The 18,383-nt window shown below is 35.3% G+C and overlaps 3 protein-coding genes across 3 annotated transcripts; all 3 read right to left on the bottom strand.

Annotated features, from left to right (window-relative positions):
• Positions 1-370: 370 nt before the first annotated feature.
• Positions 371-3,454, bottom strand: LOC137642874 (uncharacterized). The gene has a single exon (XM_068375742.1). The coding sequence runs from the start codon at positions 3,452-3,454 to the stop codon at positions 371-373; it is 3,084 nt and encodes a 1,027-aa protein (XP_068231843.1).
• A 236-nt stretch (positions 3,455-3,690) lies between these two features.
• On the bottom strand, positions 3,691-5,355 carry LOC137642873 (uncharacterized). The gene has a single exon (XM_068375741.1). The coding sequence runs from the start codon at positions 5,353-5,355 to the stop codon at positions 3,691-3,693; it is 1,665 nt and encodes a 554-aa protein (XP_068231842.1).
• Positions 5,356-11,988: 6,633 nt separating this feature from the next.
• Positions 11,989-16,497, bottom strand: LOC137642872 (trichohyalin-like). The gene is made up of 2 exons (XM_068375740.1): positions 15,163-16,497; positions 11,989-12,378 (listed from the first exon to the last, which is right to left on the bottom strand). The coding sequence occupies exons 1-2, from the start codon at positions 16,495-16,497 to the stop codon at positions 11,989-11,991; spliced, it is 1,725 nt and encodes a 574-aa protein (XP_068231841.1).
• Positions 16,498-18,383: the final 1,886 nt, after the last annotated feature.

Here is an 18,383-nt window from a genome sequence, read left to right as displayed (position 1 = left end):
ATGATGACTTGTAAATATCAAATACTAAATTAATTGTACTTCAATATACACTTCAAGTAAGAGAAACAGAATTAAATATATAACCAAGAAAACTAACAAAAAAACATTGGAACATGAGTTATAAAAGAAAATGGTAGTGCTATTTCAGACACACTATAAGGAAACTCCTTTCAAGTGAATAAGCAGAAGACACCTTTCTAAAGTCAACATCCTCCCGGCAATAGGGGACGAAGCCACCTATTAAAGAGCACAACTTAGACCTTATCTAAATTATACATGGCAGAAAAATACACAAAAATTAGTAATGTAGTTTTACAAAATAAACACATTAAGCTTTGCTTGACATGCACAACTGCATGACTTACAGTGACTATTTTAAATCTAACTTAGTAGGAGGCTTAATTACTCTACCAGACTTAGACTTTGGAAATACATCCTCATCACTAACAGTATGGATAGGCATTTGAGGATTATCACATACATCTCTATCAAAATCATCACAGGATGCATCAGTAGTAATCAAATCTTCAGATCTACCTACTTCAAGATTATACAATCTTTGAATGGGTCTAGTCATTTCTCCCTTTTTAGTTTTGAGCCTTACACTTCTTACAAGTCCATCTCTACCTTTAAAAACATCTACAATAACCCCAAGAGGCCACTTCAATCTAGGGAGGTTATCCTCCTTTATCAACACAAGGTCACCCTTAGACAAATCACATTTTTTATTGAATCCTTTAACAACTTGAGGCAAATTGGTTATATAATTGTTACTCCAAATTTTCAAAAAATGTTCTAGGTTCTTGTTTCTTAAAACTTCTCTTTCATTCAAGTCCCTGGAAGTCACCTTACATGGCTCAACATTTATTAAGGATTTACAATGTGGGGCTCTTCCTAGGATAAAATGTGATGGAGTGAGATAATGAATGGAGTCAAGTTCATCACTTACATAGGTCAATGGTCTGGAATTAATACAGGACTCTATTTCTACTAGTATAGTTTCTAATTCACTCTTACTTACATAGTTCAGATTCAGTGTCTTTCTCAAGGCAAGCTTAACTGACCTAATGAGTCTCTCCCACCAGCCCCCCCCCCCCCAGGGAGCACGAGGGGCAATAAAGTTCCATTTGGGAGCCAAGTGGCCATACAGCCTTTGTACTTCATACCTAGCAGCTATAAAAGTCTTTGCATTATCTGAATATATAACACTAGGTAAACTTCTCCTGGCAACAAATCTTCTTATAGCCAATAAGCAGTCAGGCAAGGATAAAGATTCTGTAAGCTCTAGGTGTACGGCTCTTACAACACCACAAGTGAACAACAATACATAAAATTTCTTACTAGGACAATCAGCACAAAAGAGGGGGCCTGCATAATCTAAGCCTGTTACATCAAAGGGTGGAGAAGCCCTTACTCTTTCTTTAGGTAATGGAGCCACAGGCTGACTACAAGGTTTTGAATCATGACAACGGCAACTTAAACATTCCTTTATTACTGTCTTAGCTAATCTCCTCATTCCTATAATCCAAAAGTTATTTCTTAGGGATGAAATTACGGTATCCACACCTGCATGCTTTAAAAACCTGTGCTGAAATCTGATCAACAGTTTAGCAAATTGACCCTTTGGAATTATAACAGGATGTTTAGTGTCATAGTCCAAGTTAGAAAACTCAAGACGTCCCCTAATTCTTATTAAGCCTTTATCATCTAGAAAGGGGTCAAGATTTCTTAATTTAGACCATTGAGGGATAGCCTTTTTACCCAAAAGTACCTTTATTTCTGCAGAAAACACTTCTCTTTGGATGCAGTAAATCAACTTCAACTTAGCAAAATCAATCTCTTCAGTAATGAGAGGGCCTGCCACTTTGTTATTACTATTTCTACAATTTATGATAAATCTTAAGACATAAGCTGTAACTCTTAACACCTTGCTTAATTTACTGTATCGATCTAAATCTATCAAAGGGTTGTCTGGCATGGCTTGTACATTAAGACAGACAGCAGTAATTTCTATGCCTATTTCATCTTTATACTTAACTGGGTTACCTTCCCTTTCCTGGTATTGGGATTCTTTTAACATACTAGGCCCATAGAGCCACATAGTACTATCCACAAGCTTGTCAGCCAACAGACCTCGTGTTATCAGGTCAGCTGGATTGTCCTTACTTACACAATGTTGCCAGCAACTTGGAGGTGTTAACTCTCTGATTTCCTTTACCCGATTAGCTACAAATAGGTCCTTCTTACTAGCATCTCTTTGAATCCATGACAGAGCAATGGTAGAATCTGTCCAACACCTAACTCTAACACAGTTATCTAGGTTAAGGGTATTCTTCACAAAGTTGACTAATTGTGAACACAAAAGACATCCCATGAGTTCTAACCTCGGCAATGTAATTGTCTTTATGGGAGCAACTCTTGACTTAGAGGACACTAATGACACCTGGTATGAGCCGTTCTCCACAGGCCCTCGCAGGTACACACAAGCCCCATAGCCCTTTTCAGAGGCATCACCAAACCCATGTAGCTCCATATGACTAAGCTTCCCCCAGGCCTTTGGTGAAAAATAACATCTATCTATCTGATAATTCTTAAAATGCTCACTACTAAGGAGCCATCTTTGAAACTTTAGCTTCAATTCTGATGGCATTTCTTGATCCCAAGTCAAACCCAGTTTCCAGAGTTCCTGAAAAAGTATCTTGCCATACATAACATATGGACTAATTAACCCTAAAGGGTCGAAAATCTTAGCTATCACACTAAGGATACTTCGCTTAGTAGAGACTACTTCTACAAAGGAATCTGATTTTATGCCATCAAAGGAGAAACTGTCCAGTGAGTTACACCACTTCAGGCCTAATACAGTATTGGGTTCATCAGAATTTATAAAGGGTACCTTGTTGTCACATAACTGAGAAGTAATTAGCAAACTATTTGATACAAGTTTTGTAAGGTCCATACTAGCATCAGCTAAAATGCTACGGGCTTCACAAAATTTATCAGCTGCTTCTACAGCAGAATCCGCACCACTCAACCAATTGTCTGTATACATGTTAGCCTTCAAATCTTGCACTACACTAGTTGGGGGATACTTATCCAAATGATGTTTGATTGTGGCATTTAACAGAAATGGGCTCGCTGTGTTACCAAAGGGTACACGTGTGAATCTCATGTGCCGTATTGTACCATCATCTCTTGGCCACAAAAATCTATGAACATCTCTGTCTTTCTCTTGTACACTAATTTGCAAAAAGGCCTTTCTTATATCAGCTGTAACAGCAATGGGCCAACGACGAAAACGAATGAGCACCTCAACCAAGTCAGGGTTGAGTGATGGGCCTGAGGACAAACAGTCATTCAATGATACACCATTGTAACAAGAGGCAGAGGCATCAAACACAGGTCTTATCTTAGTACTTGAACTACTTAACTTAACTACTGGACGATGAGGCATATAGTACACAGGATTCACACCTGAAATTTCCTCCCTTGGTACCTCTTCTATTATGTGATCAGACTCATAACTATCAAACACTTTTTGATATTCTTTCTTAAGCTCCTTATCGTGTTCTAACTTAACTATTAGCCTACCTAACCTTTTATGGGCTATGACAACATTATTTAAAAGCCTTTCCTTAGCAGAATCATCTTTCCATGGCAGTGCAACCTCATAGCGACCATTCACAAACTTCACAGTACTCTCAAATTCTTTGAAAACTTTGGTTTCACTATAACTTTCAACAAGTTCCTAGGCTTAACCCCTACAGTTTCCAAATCCCAAAACTTACACAAATCTGAATCTGAAACAGAGGAGATACACAATAATTGTGGTACAGAGTAGGTACAAGAGTCATTGGTTTTATACAGCCTGCCACTCAAGACATAACCAAAGAGAGACTTCATGGCTACGACATGGTTAACTTGGAAGGCATCTACAGGAGAAATCAGTTTCCAGTAAAAATCTAGACCAATCAGTATATCAATCTCAATGGGAGAATCATGGTGGTAATCATCAGCTAATACAACATGAGAGAAAGAGTTAAGCACTGAATCTGGTACAATAGGCCTAACCAAGGGTTGACATATTCTGGGAATCTCCGCAGCAATAATACGTACCACCTTCTTGTCAGAGTCCCACAACTTTAACTCATAAACATTTCTGTGTTCATTTTTTCCACTACTATGACCACCAAAACTAGAGTATGGCATAGGTGCACTAGTGATCCATTGTGGTTTACACTTCTTCACAAATTTGCTACTAATATAAGACCTGTCTGCACCATTATCAAACATTACCTGAGCAGTGACAACAGTACCATCACTACCACTCACCTGAACTTTGGCAGTTTGTAAAATGGCACAGTTACCACCTTGCCCTGTTAGAAGTGCCACATCGCCAGGCTTGTCACTGCCAATAGCACCTTCCTTTGCTTCACTCTCCTCCTTCTTAAGGTTCATTTCCAGCCTAACGCCACACATTAAGGTAGAATGGGCACCGTTACACTTTGTACACCTTGTACGAGCTTTACAGTCTCTTGACATGTGTCCACTCTTCAAACACTTGAAACATAGGCCTAAACTTCTTATTTTTTCACCTCGCTCCTTTCCACTCAATTCTAGCACACCATAACAGTTTTCTGATTTGTGTTTCTTGGCACACAAACTGCACATTGTGTTTTCTTGCTTGGACGAAGCATGAAGGGCTGCGGCTGAATACACCTTGTCTTTAGAACTCTTATTTTCAATTTTCTTTACTTCAATACTGCTCTTTCCCTTAAAGGCTTCAGACCTTTCTAATCTTGAAATTTCCTTGTCTAAGAATGCCAATAACCAATCTAAATCACTCTCATGTCCATCACCATCCCTGGCCCACTGTAGCCGCAGTTCACTTGGCAAACGGGAGAGGATGATAGGTGTAAGAAACACTTCACATTGTTTTCCTGTGATGCCTAGCGCCTCCAAACTGCGGATGTGAATTAGAATGTCATCTCGTAATTTCCACAGCTGTGCCACACCTTTGGGTCCGCTGACATTAATGTTGACCTCACCATTTAACAATGCCTGAACATGAGCAAAAATAATCCTTTCTGGCTTGTAGTAGCGTTCCTTCAGTAGTTTGCAGGCAACCTGGTAATTAGCACTGGTATGAGCTAGTCCCTTCACTACATTCCTGGCATCTCCCTCCAGCAAAGACAGAAAATAAGTGAACTTACTGATCACTGGAAGGTCTGTTGCATCGATGTGGGAATTATATTGATCCCAGAAGGACTGCCATTGTGTCACTTCACCACTAAACTTCGGTAGCTCCAGCTTGGGTAACTTGACATTGGTGATAGTTATGAAATTCACACTCATAAATATGATGACTTGTAAATATCAAATACTAAATTAATTGTACTTCAATATACACTTCAAGTAAGAGAAACAGAATTAAATATATAACCAAGAAAACTAACAAAAAAAAAAAAACATTGGAACATGAGTTATAAAAGAAAATGGTAGTGCTATTTCAGACACACTATAAGGAAACTCCTTTCAAGTGAATAAGCACAAGACACCTTTCTAAATTCAACAGTATTTATCATCTCTCTTGCTTGTTTCAAGATATCCTCTGTCACTATTACTTTCTTTCAGGATGTTACTCCTTTTATTTTTTTTCTAGGATTTTTTCAGTCTTTTTTATTGTTTTATCTACCATTAAGATATATTCAGTTTCTTGATTCTTTCAAGATAACGTCTATCACTATTGCTTTCTTTCAGAATGTTTATCCTTTTATTTTATTTCCTAAGATACTTTTCAGTCTTTCTTGATGATTTATCTATCATTAAGATATATTCAAACTTTCTTGATTCTTTCACGATATGTTCTATCACATTGCTTTCTTTTAGGATGTTTCTCCTTTTATATATTTTTTTTCCTATTTTTTTCCACCTCCTTCAAGTGATATCCTATTTCTGGTTTTACCTATTCCTGAATTCGACAGGAATATGAACGGTGACTTGTCATAGACTTATATCCTTGCAGGTATGGTTTCAGCTGAGTGGCAGGGGTTCGAATCTCGGGACAGCTAGAAGCCATTATCTTAAATGAATTCCAGTGGATATATAATTCCAAGGCAGAAATCGGTATTAAATGCCATTGTGGTTGATATTTACATTGATTATAATCACAAGTGTTAGTAATTTTTATTATATATACATACATATATATGCATATATATATATATATATATATATATATATATATATATATATATATATATATATATATAAAGTGTATATATATATATATATATATATATATATATATATATATATATATATATATATATATGCGTAAAAATCACAGGAAAACGTGATGCTCAGATGCAGAAGAACCACAGGGAAAATGAAAATACGGAATATACACTTAAGTCCTGACTAGTTTCGTGATACTTCCTCAGAGGACTGATTTATTGAGAGAGGTTTCTTACAATTTATAGGGAAAGCAAAAGTACGAACATACATATAGAGATTTAGAGAACAATGACACTCCCTTACCCGCTACCTGGGCTTGACTCAGGTGTTGAGTAGGAGGAGTCCACAAGCTCGTTAGACACCTGCTAAAAAGGGTCATTTCTAGTGGCGGGTATATTCTTGTTTTCTTCTTATTTTACTTTCAGTACAGTTATTTATATGTCAATGCGGTAGCCTTATCTATATAAATACATAAGCAAAACATACACAAACATACAAATATATATATATATATACATATATACATATATACGCATATACATACATATACACATATACATACATATATACACATATACACATATACATATATATACATACATACAGATACAAATACATATACATATACATAAAACATACACATACACATACATATACATACACATACATATATACATATGTATACACATACATATATACATATATACATATATACACATACATATGCATATATACATTTATATGTATACAACATTAATATCATAAACATATAATCATGTATATATCAATACTTATATCTAGCATAACACTATATAGTGCCAATATACTTATGCATACTATATAAAATAATTGTTTCCTTTAATGAATGGTAGCTCAGGTCTAAATATTAATTTCACACCGACGTTAATTATTCACAATACATTCATTTCTACATTAAGTGGTTAATGTTTTTTTTATATAGCTTACAAATCTCTTTACATATAAAGGCGTCGAGTTTATACATTCCATGACCAATATTCAAGTTGTTTACAAAGGTTTCTTTTATGAAACTGGACTCTATGATGTTTCTTTCTACTAAGTTATTTGAATGAACCAATTTCTTTGCACCTGACCAATTAATAGGGTGATTTTTATCTCTAACGTGGGCAAAGAGTGCATTATTATCTTGAGCATACCTGACACTTTTCTTATGTTGTTCAATTCTCTTTTCTAGGGCTTTACCAGTTTGACCAATATAGTATTTTTCACAAGCATTGCATGGAATACGATATACACATCCCTTGGTAATGTCAGGAGAATTCTTTATTAAGGCTGTTTTTATTGTATTTTTACTCTTAAATGCTACATTTACATTGAAGTTTTTTAACAGTTGGGGAATTTCTTTAAATGAATCACAATAAGGTAGTACAAGTAAATTTTGTGTGTTATAGTTTTTTCTGTTATCATTACCAAAAAAATTCTTTTTTGCTGTTCTTAGGGCATCATCTAACACAATTTCAGGATACTTTAGTTTTTTACCTATTGCTCTAATACCATTTATTTCGTCATCAATATATTCAGGGCTGCAGACTCGGAATGCTCTTAAAAACATAGAAGTAAATACAGATTTCTTAACTTTGTTGCCTTGGTTTGAGTAATAATGGACATATGCCGAGATATTCGTTGGCTTTCTGTATACACTGAACTTGAGACTATTATTACATCTATGTATGCGACAGTCCAAAAAAGGTAGGGTACAATTATTCTCCAGCTCCATAGTGAAATTTATTGATGGTACCAAACTATTCAATCTAAGAAAAAAGTTATCTAAATTTTCATTTCCTGGCCACACACATATTATGTCGTCAATATATCGAAACCATTTTACATTATTAGGTATGATGTTATTTACGATTCTGCTTTCAAAAAATTCCATATATATAGATTGCTCAATACTGGGGATAAAGGGTTTCCCATAGCCATACCAAAAGTTTGTGCATAAAATCTCCCATTGAATTCAAATTTACAATCTTTTATACATAATTTAATTAACTGTACTGAAAGTAAAATAAGAAGAAAACAAGAATATACCCGCCACTAGAAATGACCCTTTTTAGCAGGTGTCTAACGAGCTTGCGGACTCCTCCTACCCAACACCTGAGTCAAGCCCAGGTAGCGGGTAAGGGAGTGTCATTGTTCTCTAAATATCTATATGTATGTTCGTACTTTTGCTTTCCCTATAAATTGTAAGAAACCTCTCTCAATAAATCAGTCCTCTGAGGAAGTATCACGAAACTAGTCAGGACTTAAGTGTATATTCCGTATTTTCATTTTCCCTGTGGTTCTTCTGCATATATATATATATATATATATATATATATATATATATATATATATATGTATATATATATAGATAGATAGAAAAATAGGTAGATAGATATATGTACTGTGATGTAGATGCATATATATATATATATATATATATATATATATATATATATATATATATATATATATATATATATATATATTTGTATACACACATATATATATATACATATATATACATATATATATATATATATATATATATATATATATATATATATATATATATATATACTGTATATGTTTATGTATATATAATTATATATACATATATACATATGTATATATATACATATATATATATATATATATATATATATATATATATATATATATATATATGTATATATAAATATACGTAAGTATATATATACTAATTATACAGATGCATATATACAAATGCACACCCAAACACACACAAACACGCATATATACGCACATACACATACACACACACACACACACACATATATATATATATATATATATATATATATATATATATATATATATATATATATATATATATATATATATCCGGCACAAAGCTAGTTGAAATAAACTGTCACGAGGCCAAGATATATATATATATATATATATATATATATATATATATATATATATATATATATATATATATATATATATATATATATATATATCCGGCACAAAGCTAGTTGAAATAAACTGTCACGAGGCCAAGATATATATATATATATATATATATATATATATATATATATATATATATATATATATATATATATATATCTTTTATATAGATTTTCTATTTCTATGTACCTTCAGGGAATCTTGTTCATATAGCACAGCATAAGAGAAGAAGTCAGACTTGTTTTTTCTACATTTGTTCACCTGACAGAGAAACAGTACAAGTGAATCTATATCAAGGAACAAAGCATACTAGAGCAAGTCAAACTTCTTCCATCTGCTGAGTCCATCTTGTAGAATACCCCTTGGGTATCTAGAATAGACTGGGAACAGACGCCATCTTGTTTTTTCCCTGCTGCCATCTTCTTCTTCGTCTTCTTCTCTTGGAATTTTTCATTTTTTTTATGTTTTTTGTTTTTATATTTTTAGGGGATTATTTTTTTAGTTTCTATAGATTGGGAACAGCCGCCTTCTTGTTTTTCTACTGCCATATTCTTTTTATTTTTCTTGGATTTTTTAGTTTTTATAATTTTTTTTTTCTTTTTCTTCTGCTTTGTCTGCATCTTTTCCCACTTTTATGTGAGGTCGATGTTTCTGACCAGCTTTTTCGATCTGCCTCTGTCCCACACTTCATTACCGGTTAATCCCTTTGTTCGAAGGTCATCCTTGATACAGTCCATCCACCTTCGCTTTGGTCTCCTTCTCCTTCTCCTTCCCTTTACCTCCATTTTCATTTTTTTTTTTCATTTTTATCCCTTTTTTCTATTTTATATTTACCCTCATGGAATATTGTTCAGAGAGCACAGCATAATAGAAGAAGTCAAACTTTTTTGTTCTACATTTGTTCACCTGACAAAGAAACAGTACAAGTGAATCTTTATCAAGGAACAAAGCATACTAGAACAAGTCAGACTTCTTCCATCTACTGAGTCCATCTTGTAGAATACCCCTTGGGTATCTAGAATAGACTGGGAACAGACGCCATCTTGTTTTTTCCCTGCTGCCATCTTCCTCTCTCAGAATTTTTAATTTTTTTTATGTTTTTTGTTTTTATATTTTTGGGGGATTTTTTTTTTAGTTTCTATAGATTGGGAACAGCCGCCATCTTGTTTTTTCTACTGCCATATTCTTTTTTGGGGGGATTTTCTAGTTTTTATATTTTTTTTTCTTTTTCTTCTGCTTTGTCTGCATCTTTTCCTACTTTTATGTGGGGTCGATGTTTCTGACCAGCTTTTTCCATCTGCCTCTGTCCCACACTTCATCACCGGTTAATCCCTTTGTTCAAAGGTCATCCTTGATACAGTCCATCCACCTTCGCTTCGGTCTCCTTCTCCTTCTCCTTCCCTTTACCTCCATTTCCATTTTTTTTTTCATTTTTTACCCCTTTTTTCTATTTTATATTTACCCTCATGGAATATTGTTCAGAGAGCACATCATAATAAAAGAAGTCAGACTTGTTTGTTCTGCATTTGTTCACCTGATAAAGAAACAGTACAGGTGAATCTTTATCAAGGCACAAAGCATACTAGAACAAGTCAGACTTCTTCCCTATGCTGAGTCCATCTTTTAGAATATCTCTTGAGAATCATAAAAAGACTACACACAGCCGCCATCTTGTTTTTTTGCTTGGCTACCATCTTTTCTGGATTTTTTAGTTTTATAAACGATTTTTTTTTATATTGTCTATATCTATCTACCTTCATAGAATCTTGTTCATAGAGCACAGCATAATAGAAGAAGTCAGACTTGTTTGTTCTGCATTTGTTCACCTGACAAAGAAACAGTACAAGTGAATCTTTATCAAGGAACAAAGCATACTAGAACAAGTCAAACTTCTTCCATCTACTGAGTCCACCTTGTAGAATACCCCTTGGGTATCTAGAATAGACTGGGAACAGACGCCATCTTGTTTTTTTCTGGTGCCATATTCTTTTGGTGGGGATTTTTTAGTTTTGATATATATATTTTTATATATATTTTCTATTTCTATGTACCTTCAGGGAATCTTGTTCATAGAGCACAACATAATAGAAGAAGTCAGACTTGTTTTTTCTACATTTGTTCACCTGACAAAGAAACAGTACAAGTGAATCTATATCAAGGAACAAAGTATACTAGAGCAAGTCAGACTTCTTCCATCTGCTGAGTCCATCTTATAGAATACCCCTTGGGTATCTAGAATAGGCTAGGAACAGACGCCATCTTGTTTTTTCTGGTGCCATATTCTTTTGGGGGGATTTTTTATTTTTTTTTTGTATATTTTTTTATAAATATTTTCTATTTCTATGTACCTTCAGGGAATCTTGTTCATAGAGCACATCATAATAGAAGAAGTCAGACTTGTTTGTTCTGCATTTGTTCACCTGATAAAGAAACAGTACAGGTGAATCTTTATCAAGGAACAAAGCATTCTAGAACAAGTCAGACTTCTTCCATCTGCTGAGTCCATCTTGTAGAATATCCTTTAGGTATCTAGAATAGATTGGGAACAGACGCCATCTTGTTTTTTCCTTGCTGCTATCTTCTTCTTCTTCTTCTTCTTCTTCTTCTTCTTCTTCTTCTTCTTCTTCTTCTCTTGGAATGTTTAATTCCTTTTTTATGTTTTTTGTTTTTATATTTTTTGGGGATTTTTTTATTTTCTATATTTCTTTTGGATTTCTGTTTTTAAATTTTTTATTTATATTTTCTTTTTTTTCTAGTTTTTCCTTTCACTTCTTAGTCGTCGCTATTGACTTCCTCTTCCAACTGATTCATCAAATCCGCCAATTCCATAACTACCTTATGAGTATCACCAATCTGTCCAGTCTTTGCCAAAAGTCTCTGCTTTAGACTTTTTATTTCCTTCTTCAGACTATGCACTTCACTTTCTGTTTCTTTTCTTATTCTTCTTTCCTCTATTAGCTCTTTATCAAGCCTTTTGCTCTCTTCCTCTCTCCTTAGAAGTTCTCTCTTTTGACGTTTCACTATATCATCAATTTCCATTGCCAATATTTCAAGCCGATCTATCTTAATTTCCATCTCCTCTTTTCCGTGCTTGAGAATTTTCGCTTCTGCCGTCACGAGATTTAGCCGATTTTCTATTTCTCTTTTGATTGTTTCTACCTCCTGCAAATTTTGTATCTGCAGACTTTCCACGTTTTCTTTGAGAATAGCTAATTGTCCCTCTTTTTCTTTTCTTAGTCTCTCCTCCTCCATTAACTCTTCTTTAAGCTTTTCTTTCTCTTCTTCAACTCTTTGTGCTACAGCATATGTTTCCATATTTTGTATCTCTAGACATTCCATGTTTTCTTTGAGAATAGCTAATTGTCCCTCTTTTTCTTTTCTTAGTCTCTCCTCTCTCATTAACTCTTCTTTAAGCTTTTCTTTCTCTTCTTCAACTCTTTGTGCTACAGCATATGTTTCCATATTTTGTATCTCTAGACATTCCATGTTTTCTTTGAGAATAGCTAATTGTCCCTCTTTTTCTTTTCTTAGTCTCTCCTCTCTCATTAACTCTTCTTTACGCTTTTCTTTCTCTTCTTCAACTCTTTGTGCTACAGCATATGTTTCCATATTTTGTATCTCTAGACATTCCATGTTTTCTTTGAGAATAGCTAATTGTCCCTCTTTTTCTTTTCTTAGTCTCTCCTCTCTCATTAACTCTTCTTTAAGCTTTTCTTTCTCTTCTTCAACTCTTTGTGCTACAGCATATGTTTCCATATTTTGTATCTCTAGACTTTCCACGTTTTCTTTGAGAATAGCTAATTGTCCCTCTTTTTCTTTTCTTAGTCTCTCCTCCTCCATTAACTCTTCTTTAAGCTTTTCTTTCTCTTCTTCAACTCTTTGTACTACAGCATATGTTTCCATATTTTGTATCTCTAGACATTCCATGTTTTCTTTGAGAATAGCTAATTGTCCCTCTTTTTCTTTTCTTAGTCTCTCCTCCTCCATTAACTCTTCTTTAAGCTTTTCTTTCTCTTCTTCAACTCTTTGTGCTACAGCATATGTTTCCATATTTTGTATCTCTAGACATTCCATGTTTTCTTTGAGAATAGCTAATTGTCCCTCTTTTTCTTTTCTTAGTCTCTCCTCTCTCATTAACTCTTCTTTACGCTTTTCTTTCTCTTCTTCAACTCTTTGTGCTACAGCATATGTTTCCATATTTTGTATCTCTAGACATTCCATGTTTTCTTTGAGAATAGCTAATTGTCCCTCTTTTTCTTTTCTTAGTCTCTCCTCTCTCATTAACTCTTCTTTAAGCTTTTCTTTCTCTTCTTCAACTCTTTGTGCTACAGCATATGTTTCCATATTTTGTATCTCTAGACTTTCCACGTTTTCTTTGAGAATAGCTAATTGTCCCTCTTTTTCTTTTCTTAGTCTCTCCTCTCTCATTAACTCTTCTTTAAGCTTTTCTTTCTCTTCTTCAACTCTTTGTGCTACAGCATATGTTTCCATATTTTGTATCTCTAGACATTCCATGTTTTCTTTGAGAATAGCTAATTGTCCCTCTTTTTCTTTTCTTAGTCTCTCCTCCTCCATTAACTCTTCTTTAAGCTTTTCTTTCTCTTCTTCAACTCTTTGTGCTACAGCATATGTTTCCATATTTTGTATCTCTAGACATTCCATGTTTTCTTTGAGAATAGCTAATTGTCCCTCTTTTTCTTTTCTTAGTCTCTCCTCTCTCATTAACTCTTCTTTACGCTTTTCTTTCTCTTCTTCAACTCTTTGTGCTACAGCATATGTTTCCATATTTTGTATCTCTAGACATTCCATGTTTTCTTTGAGAATAGCTAATTGTCCCTCTTTTTCTTTTCTTAGTCTCTCCTCTCTCATTAACTCTTCTTTAAGCTTTTCTTTCTCTTCTTCAACTCTTTGTGCTACAGCATATGTTTCCATATTTTGTATCTCTAGACTTTCCACGTTTTCTTTGAGAATAGCTAATTGTCCCTCTTTTTCTTTTCTTAGTCTCTCCTCTCTCATTAACTCTTCTTTAAGCTTTTCTTTCTCTTCTTCAACTCTTTGTGCTACAGCATATGTTTCCATATTTTGTATCTCTAGACATTCCATGTTTTCTTTGAGAATAGCTAATTGTCCCTCTTTTTCTTTTCTTAGTCTCTCCTCCTCCATTAACTCTTCTTTAAGCTTTTCTTTCTCTTCTTCAACTCTTTGTGCTACAGCATATGTTTCCATATTTTGTATCTCTAGACATTCCATGTTTTCTTTGAGAATAGCTAATTGTCCCTCTTTTTCTTTTCTTAGTCTCTCCTCTCTCATTAACTCTTCTTTACGCTTTTCTTTCTCTTCTTCAACTCTTTGTGCTACAGCATATGTTTCCATATTTTGTATCTCTAGACATTCCATGTTTTCTTTGAGAATAGCTAATTGTCCCTCTTTTTCTTTTCTTAGTCTCTCCTCTCTCATTAACTCTTCTTTAAGCTTTTCTTTCTCTTCTTCAACTCTTTGTGCTACAGCATATGTTTCCATATTTTGTATCTCTAGACTTTCCACGTTTTCTTTGAGAATAGCTAATTGTCCCTCTTTTTCTTTTCTTAGTCTCTCCTCCTCCATTAACTCTTCTTTAAGCTTTTCTTTCTCTTCTTCAACTCTTTGTACTACAGCATATGTTTCCATATTTTGTATCTCTAGACATTCCATGTTTTCTTTGAGAATAGCTAATTGTCCCTCTTTTTCTTTTCTTAGTCTCTCCTCTCTCATTAACTCTTCTTTAAGCTTTTCTTTCTCTTCTTCAACTCTTTGTGCTACAGCATATGTTTCCATATTTTGTATCTCTAGACTTTCCACGTTTTCTTTGAGAATAGCTAATTGTCCCTCTTTTTCTTTTCTTAGTCTCTCCTCCTCCATTAACTCTTCTTTAAGCTTTTCTTTCTCTTCTTCAACTCTTTGTACTACAGCATATGTTTCCATATTTTGTATCTCTAGACATTCCATGTTTTCTTTGAGAATAGCTATTTGTCCCTCTTTACTGGCAGAATCTCCATCTGTTCTTAGGCTATTTGCTTCTTGGTAGTCTTTAAATTCCTTTTCAGTGTTCTCACTTTTCCAGACATTTTCATTTTGTTCTAATAATTCCTCTTGTATTATTCGTGTTATCCTTGCCAAAGCATTATTCTCGGCCTTCCTATTAAGATTTTCTCTAATGTCTGGAGATTGTCCATGAAGTTCGCTTTCTTCCTTTAAGTTTCCTCGTATGATATTTTCAAAATATTCGATACGCCTCTTTACGATTCCTTCCTCTATTTCCTCCAAGTTAACCTTCTGTTTCTTTTCTGTTTTCTCCTCTTTCAAAGCCTCTTCCCTTAGTTGAACAGGAACATATACTTTGTCATTTTTTTCTTGTGAGATTTCATCCTGTGCAATTTGTCTAATCCTTATCAAGGCCACTTCTTTTGCTTCCCTCCTAAGATGCTTTCTCTCGTCCTGATGTTTTCCTTCAAGATCAGCTTTTTGTTTCTCTCCCATTACATTTACCATCCTGGTTTCTGTATAATCATCATCTTTACTAGCAGAATCTCCATCTGTTCTTAGGCTATTTGCTTCTTGGTAGTCTTTAAGTTCCTTTTCAATGTTGTCACTTTTCCAAACGTTTTCATTTTGTTCTAATAATTCCTTTTCTATTATTTGTGTTATCCTTGCCAAAGGAATATTCTTGGCCTTCCTATTAAGATTTTCTCCAAAGTCTGGAGATTGTCCACGAAGTTCGCCTTCTTCCTTTATGTTTTCTTGTATGATATTTTCAAAATATTCGATACGCCTCTTTACGATTCCTTCCTCTATTTCCTCCAAGTTAACCTTCTGTTTCTTTTCTGTTTTCTCCTCTTTCAGAGCCTCTTCCCTTAGTTGAACAGGAACATATACTTTGTCACTTTTTTCTTGTGAGATTTCATCCTGTGCAATTTGTCTAATCCTTATTAAGGCCACTTCTTTTGCTTCCCTCCTAAGATGCTTTCTCTCGTCCTGAGGTTTTCCTTCAAGATCAGCTTTTTGTTTATCTTCGAAACCCTGTATGCTAAGGTTATCTTCTTCTCTCTGTAGTTGAGACTCCCTTAGTCTATTTACTTCCTTCCTCAGAGAATCGTTTTCTTCCTTGACTTCCTGAAATTTCTTCTCCGGGGATAGTTTCATGTTCCTCAGTTCATCGTTCTTACGTTTGTCTTGGTCAGCTTGCTGCCTGAAAGACGCCAGCTCTTGGTCCCTCTGAAGAAGGTCGTGGTGTAGATTTGACATTTTGTCATTTATTTCCCCGAGCTTTTGTTGGTAAGCATTAACTTCCTTTACGAGGTCATTTTGCTGGCAATCCTTTCTCCCCTCCTCTTCATCATCATTGCCATTTGAGGTGGAATTTTCCAGTGACGATATTTTTTTTCTGATCAGCCACCAACTCCACCCACTCCTCCATTTCGCTGATGGAGTAATTGTCAAATTCCTTGTTTAACCCGATGAGCAGTGTCCATGGAGCAACCGCTTTCGTTTCCATAGCAACCTGCAAACCAGTCCAGGAGTTTCCTGAAGGGGGATTTCACCGTAAGCACCCCATTAGAAACTAAAAACCCGATGGTGAGAGCCATGCTTAGGGCATCTGTCTGTGGGGTGCCTCCCTCCCCCGCAAGGATCTTGGACGCGAAACACTTACAGTATTTGGTGTTCGCACCCGAACTCTGGCTGGCCTGAACTATGGGTCTTTGGAAAGGGTTGGCACCGATCTCCCTCATGAGATCCAAGTCCATCACACTTACCTTTGAAGCTCGTCCTCCAGTAGCTAAATCGATCATAACGTTTTCCGGGTGGACGTAATTGTGGCAGTAGCCTTCGGCGTGGAAATCCTGCAGAATTCCAACCAGTGCTATCAAGACACGAAGGACCTGCTCCTTGGTCGGTCGCACGATCCTTGCCCAGTCCCACAGGGTCATTTGGTGACGTGACACGATGATCACCTCCCATTCCTTCACGAGTCCCATGACTTTGGGAACCGCAAGATGCTGGAATCGAAGGAGATTCTCAACCTCGACGTCAAGGCATATCCTATTCTCTTTGAGGCAGAAATCCGAGTATTTGCCTACAAGTTCATAGACGTCTCCGAATTCACCCCGTTTTATTACCCTGCCTACGAAGGGCAACAAGACCTCGAGTGAATAAACCCTAAGCTTTGTCTTAGGGCAGATTTCTACGGGCTCGATCGATTTGTCGATCGTCCTTTTCCCGAGATGTTTCATTTTCAATAGTCCTACTACTGAGTTCTCTTCAATAGATTTATTATAACAGATAAAGCTGCCTAATTCCTTTGTAGCAGCCAACAATAACAAATTATTTACAAATATATTAGATCTTATAGCCATAGTTAATACTAACGATCTTGGCACCCCAACTAGCATTAAATATAAAAAAACAGCGAATCGGGCTCCAGCAAATACTTTTTTGGCTTCAGACTGAGTGCCAGAGTCAATATGTCTTCAGGTTAGAAAAGAGAGAGAGAGAGAGAGAGAGAGAGAGAGAGAGAGAGAGAGAGAGAGAGAGAGAGAGAGAGAGAGAGATATCCGCAAGATAAATAATGCAGAAAGGAATTAAAAAAAGAACGACGATAACATAAGGAAAGATTTATGAAAGTTTTCTTTCAGTATGAATCGTAACATTTCGCTTCAGCCTCTGAGGAAAATCTAACCCTCTAGAGCCCATTCTGGAAGTCTCCTTCTTTCGTCTTTCGTCTGCGTTCACTCCGAGAATGTAATGTTCTTGTTCCTTGTAAATTTTCTTTGCATTCTTGTTAATAATTATGGAAATATTCGAAGAGGAAGGAATCCAAAATTTCTCTGGTCGATCGAAATATTCAGTGTATTCAAAGGCGGAAAAGGGGGGGAAATCTTAGGCTGAAGACGATTTTGTTCTCTTCCAAGATTTCCATTCCTTTATTCTTCTTTCATTTTGACTCTATTTGTGGGAATTCTTTCCTATTCTAATGACCGGAGAGAGAGAGAGAGAGGAGAGAGAGAGAGAGAGAGAGAGAGAGAGAGAGAGAGAGAGAGAGAGAGAGAGAGAGAGAGAGGGGGGGGGGGAGGGGCAATCTCAAATGTCTCTGGTTGATAGAAATCTTCGAAGGCGGAAAACAGGAGAAATTT

Source organism: Palaemon carinicauda, chromosome 6 (assembly GCF_036898095.1).
Source record: "Palaemon carinicauda isolate YSFRI2023 chromosome 6, ASM3689809v2, whole genome shotgun sequence".
Classification (NCBI taxonomy): domain Eukaryota; kingdom Metazoa; phylum Arthropoda; class Malacostraca; order Decapoda; family Palaemonidae; genus Palaemon; species Palaemon carinicauda.
The sequence above is the reverse complement of the archived record's forward strand: the minus strand, read 5'-3'. Positions and strand labels throughout refer to the sequence as shown.